The following is a 5,548-nucleotide window of genomic DNA, read 5'->3' as shown; positions in this document are numbered from 1 at the left end:
CTGTGTTTGTGGTGGTCGACAGGTTCTCGAAGATGGCCCATTTCATCCCTTGCAAGAAGACATCCGATGCCTCCCATATTGCGAGATTGTTCTTCCGAGAGATTGTTCGGTTACATGGAGTTCCACTATCTATTACTTCTGACAGGGACTCAAAATTTCTAAGCCATTTTTGGATTACTCTATGGAAGATGTTTGACACCTCCTTGAAATTCAGCAGCACAGCACACCCTCAAACGGACGACCAAACGGAGGTGGTGAACAGAACACTTGGAAATTTAATTCGCAGCATATGTGGGGATAAACCAAAACAGTGGGATCATGCTTTACCTCAAGCTGAATTTGCATACAACAACGCTGTTCATAGTGCTACCGGTAGATCCCCTTTCTCACTAGTTTACTTGAAACAGCCCAGACATGCTGTTGATCTAGTACGCCTGCCCAAAAATCTGATACGAAATATGGCAGCGGAGAATATGGCGGATCAGGTCCAATCTGTTCAGGCAGAAGTTAAGCAAAGATTGGAGGAGACTAACGCTAAATATAAGGCAGCTGCAGACAAGCATCGTCGGCATAAAGAGTTCCAAGAAGGGGATATGGTGATGGTGTTCTTACGTAAAGAGAGATTTCCAACTGGCACCTACAACAAGCTCAAACCGAAGAAATATGGTCCCTACAGAGTGTTGAAGAAGATCAGCAACAACGCCTATGTCATTGATCTACCTGATGATATGGAAATTTCGAAGACTTTTAATGTTTCAGATCTGTATGAATATCACTGTCAAGGGGCACCCCTGTATCCAGACATTAACTCGAGGGCGAGTTGCTCTCAAGTGGAGGGGACTGATGCAGAACAGGAGATCATCGCTGATCGTTCGAATGAGATGAAGGATCAAAAGACTCCGGAAGCGTATGACAGTCCAAGAGAATCTGGAAGAGGATGAAGCTGAATAATTTTATTTCTGTTAGCTGAATATTTGCTGAATATTTTCTGTTTCTGTTTTAGAGTTCCTATTTAGTTTCTGTTTCTTAGTTTGTTCCAGCTTCCTATTTCAGAGTTCTACTTTAGCTAGGACTCTAATTCAGCAGGGTATTTCTGTAAACCCTGTTAATAATGTTTAGGGTATGGAGTGGCCTATAAAAGGGCTGTCACGTTTTAGAGAGGCATTCAGCCGTCAATAAAAAATCTGTTTCAGAGAGTTTCTGAAAAAACTCTGAGTTTTCTGAATTTTCCTGGTTCAACGTTGGTTGAATCCAATCTTCAACGCTTTCACTGCGTCAATTGGTATCAGAGCAAGGATTTGCCTGGCTTGATGGCCAATAACGGAGGCGAAGGAAGCAATCCCAACGACGTTGCTCGTGGGCAAGAGGCTATATGGGCGGCGATTGAGGAACAGAGGCAGTTCATGGCGGAACAACGTCGGCAGATGGCGGAAATCCGTGAGTTGCTCGCCGGCATGGGACTCAACGCCAACCGCAACCGAAACACCCATGGATTAGGAGTCGGAGGTTTCGCCCGAGGCCAGCAGGGTGGTAGGCATGAGGGGCGCGATGAGGAGCGCAATACCCGCTTCCATCAACGGCGTCCATACGAGGAAGACGAATCTGATGAAGAAGAAGTCTGCGAGCATGGGCAGCAGGGTGGACGGTACAGAAGATATGACGAGTACAGATTAAAAGCGGATATTCCTACTTTCAATGGGAATATGCATATTGAAGAATTTCTTGATTGGGTGTCTGAAGTGGAGAGGTTTTTTGAGATGATGGAAGTACCTGAGGGGCGTATGGTGAAGCTCGTGGCTTTCAGACTGAAAGGTGGCGCAGCTGTTTGGTGGGATACCCTACAGAGAAACAGGCACCGCCAAGGAAAGGCACTAGTTCGCACTTGGAGGAAGATGAAACAATTGCTTATGGAAAGGTTTTTGCCACCTGACTATGAACAGTACTTATTTCAGATGTATCAGAACTGTGCCCAAGGAAGTAAGTCTGTATTTGATTATACCGCTGAATTTTTTAGACTTTCTGCACGGAATAATCTGAATGAAACTGAGCCACAACGAGTAGCAAGATATTTGAATGGTTTGAGGCCCAAAATTCGTGAGAAGATTGGGCTGCAGGTGCTGTGGTCTGTAGAAGAAGCTCATAACATGGCGTTGAAAGCGGAACTGCTAGAAAAAACAGGGGGAAGACCTGAATATTCATTTAGAAGTAATGTTGATGCTGGTAACTTTCCGGGAAAGGGAAGAGTGTCGCAGCTTTCAAACCCAAACCAGTCTGACCATGTTGGTGCATGGAGCAAGGATGGCAATAGCAGCGTAGGCGCCAAGGAGAGACAACTAGCAGGATCTAGCAGCAAGGAACCACCCAAGAATTCAAATCCATATGCTAGAGCCACGTCGGTGAAGTGTTACAGGTGCGGTAAGCCTGGGCACCGTTCTAACGAGTGTCCAGCGAGAAAGCCCGTGAACTTGATTGAACCCGAAGAAGAGTCCGAGGAAGAAGAAGAGCAGCTAGTCTATGAAAATGGTGTGTATGAGGTTGGGGAAGAAACTCAAGGGGAACGAATTAACTTAGTCCTACAGCGGGTCCTATGTTCAGCCAAACAAGAGGAACTTCCACAGCGACACGACATTTTTCAGTCTTTATGCACCATCAACAAGAAGATTTGTAACCTTATTATTGATAACGGCAGTTGTGATAACTTTGTGGCAAAGAGGTTAGTGGATCACTTGAGACTGGCAACTGAGGCACACTCTTCGCCTTATTTTATTGGCTGGGTGAAGAAGGGTCCAAAGGTTAAAGTGACTGAAGTTTGTAAGGTGCCTATCTCGATTGGAAAGCATTATAGAGATGAAGTTGTCTGTGACGTGATCGACATGGATGCCAGTCATGTGTTGTTGGGAAGGCCCTGGCAATATGATGTAGATGCAACTTATAAAGCTAGAGATAATGTATATTTGTTTACCTGGGAGGGCCATAACATTGCTATAGTCCCTACAAAAGAGTCTAACAAAATTTCCAAAGCCGCTGGGATGGAAAGGAAATCTTTCCTAACTCTGTCCAGATCTGAAAACGACTTTGAGGCGGCAGCGAAGGGGTCTCAGGAGGTTCACGTGGTAGTGGTCAAAGCTTTGGTTGTAAATTCAGAAAAGGAAGAAGGGAAGGAAGTGCCCCGAGAAGTTCAACAGTTACTCGAAGAGTTTAAGGAGTTGGTAGCTGAAGATTTACCCAATCAATTGCCACCTATGAGGGATATTCAGCATCACATAGATTTGATACCTGGAGCAAGTCTGCCAAACCTCCCTCATTACCGCATGAGCCCAAAGGAAGGTGAAGTTTTAAGAGAAAAGATAGAGGAGTTACTGAGGAAAGGATTTATTCGAGAAAGCATGAGTCCTTGTGCTGTTCCGGCCTTACTAACACCAAAGAAGGATGGAAGTTGGCGGATGTGTGTAGACAGCCGATCCATAAACAAAATCACAGTAAGGTACAGGTTTCCCATACCTCGCTTGGATGATATGTTGGATATGTTGGCAGGATCTAAAGTGTTCTCCAAAATCGACTTGAGGAGCGGGTATCACCAAATCAGAATTCGGCCTGGCGATGAGTGGAAGACCGCTTTTAAAACTAAGGAAGGGTTGTACGAGTGGCTAGTTATGCCTTTTGGGTTGTCCAACGCACCGAGCACCTTCATGCGGTTGATGAATCAGGTACTGAAGCCTTTCATTGGACGGTTTGTTGTCGTCTATTTCGATGATATCTTGATTTATAGCAAAGATGAATTGGAACATTTGACCCACTTGAGAGAAGTATTGGAGGTGCTGGGAAAAAACAAGCTATTCATTAATTTGAAGAAGTGCCATTTCCTAACAAGCAGGTTGCTGTTTTTGGGCTATGTGGTGCGTTTTGATGGCATTCATGTTGATGAAGAAAAGGTGAAGGCCATCCGCGAATGGCCTACTCCAAAGACAGTGACTGAGGTACGTAGCTTTCATGGGTTAGCAACCTTCTACAGGAGGTTTATCAGAAATTTCAGCACTATTGTTGCACCGATTACTGAATGTCTGAAGAAGGGGAAGTTTAACTGGGGAGAAGAAGCAGAAAAGAGTTTTTCTTTGATTAAAGAGAAATTATGCAGTGCACCTGTGTTGGTTTTGCCGAGTTTTGACAAACTCTTCGAAGTAGAATGTGATGCTTGTGGAGTGGGGATTGGGGCTGTTCTGTCCCAGGATGGGAGGCCTGTTGCATTTTTTAGTGAAAAACTTAGTGATGCCAGGCGGAAGTGGTCCACATATGATCAAGAGTTTTATGCAGTTGTAAGAGCCTTGAAGCACTGGGAGCATTACTTGGTACAGAGGGAATTTATCCTGTATACTGATCACCAAGCATTGAAGTTTTTGAATAGCCAGAAGCATCTGAGCAACATGCATGTTCGGTGGTCTACATATTTGCAGAAGTTCCCTTTCGTCATTCGGCATAAATCAGGAGCTTTAAACCAGGTGGCTGATGCATTGAGCCGTAGGGCTGTGTTGTTGGTGACCGTGAGTCAAGAGGTTGTTGGATTCGAATGTCTGAAGGAACTATATGCAGAAGATGAAGACTTTAAGGACGTATGGGCGGCATGCTTAGCGAAGCCACCTACAGGTGATTTTCATGTTTATGAGGGATATTTATTTAAGGGAAATCGTCTGTGTATCCCCAGAGTCTCCTTGAGGGAGAAACTTATTCGAGACTTGCATGGAGGTGGTCTCAGCGGCCATTTGGGAAGGGATAAGACCGTGGCACTTCTAGAAGAGAGGTACTTCTGGCCCCAACTGAAGAGGGATGTGGGAAACCTAGTGAGAAAGTGCTATAAATCAAGATATCATCAGTTATGGCCCCAACTGAAGATGAGTTACCCAAATAAAACCAATGTTTGAATAGGTGTGAGGCTGCAATTAACAAAGCTGATGAAAATCTCTCTTTTTCAAGAAAAATCTGTTATTTCTTTTCTTCCAGAGTATCCAGCAAATTGCAAGAACTAACTTATCCCGTGCTACTTTGAAGGTTTTCTGATTATTTTTTTCCCCCGCAATGTCCATCGTGATAAGAGAGTAAGTGGGAATCCTTTGAATGTAACTCTTTCTTTGATTTTTTCCCCCATATTTGTTGGTACATTGGCAGTGTAAAAACAAGCAATTTTTATCTTGATTACTACTATTAAAATCACTGCCTACCCCAAAAGCTTAAGCTAATAGGATAAGATAGATTTATGAGCCGAACTTCTTTTTAATGGGTGAGCCCAACATGTGAAATTTTTAATAATGGAGTTAAAGAGTGCCGGGACAGGTGATGGAAATATCGGAGCTGATTATCCGCCCGTCTAGTCCACCATCTTATTTGCATTTTTATTTTATTTTATTTCTGGGCTTGTTTGCATTTTATTATTGTAGGGCTTTATTTGTATTATTTTGGGCTTATTTGGGAATTATTTTTTGATAAGGGGTTTTATGTTAATTGTTCTTATTTGGGCCCTATATATAAGGGACTCTCTTCAGGATTAGGATTTTAA

At 43.6% G+C, this 5,548-nt stretch overlaps 1 protein-coding gene across 1 annotated transcript; it reads left to right on the top strand.

The window, feature by feature from the left end:
- Nucleotides 1-1,310: 1,310 nt before the first annotated feature.
- On the top strand, nt 1,311-4,916 carry LOC149768126 (uncharacterized). Its single transcript, XM_089929952.1, has one exon. It carries the CDS (start codon nt 1,311-1,313, stop codon nt 4,914-4,916), a length of 3,606 nt encoding a protein of 1,201 aa, XP_089786078.1.
- The last annotated feature ends 632 nt before the right edge of the window (nt 4,917-5,548 follow it).

The sequence above is a fragment of the Phoenix dactylifera genome, chromosome 3 (assembly GCF_051530095.1).
Source record: "Phoenix dactylifera cultivar Ajwa chromosome 3, Ajwa_hap1_PhDact_Kaust_v1.1, whole genome shotgun sequence".
Lineage (NCBI taxonomy): Eukaryota > Viridiplantae > Streptophyta > Magnoliopsida > Arecales > Arecaceae > Phoenix > Phoenix dactylifera.
Note: the sequence above shows the minus strand (reverse complement) of the source record. Positions and strands in the feature narration are given on the sequence as shown.

What these genes read in the sequence shown, in the direction of transcription:
- LOC149768126 (XM_089929952.1), top strand. Translation starts at nt 1,311, where the DNA reads ATGGCCAATAACGGAGGCGAAGGAAGCAATCCCAACGACGTTGCTCGT.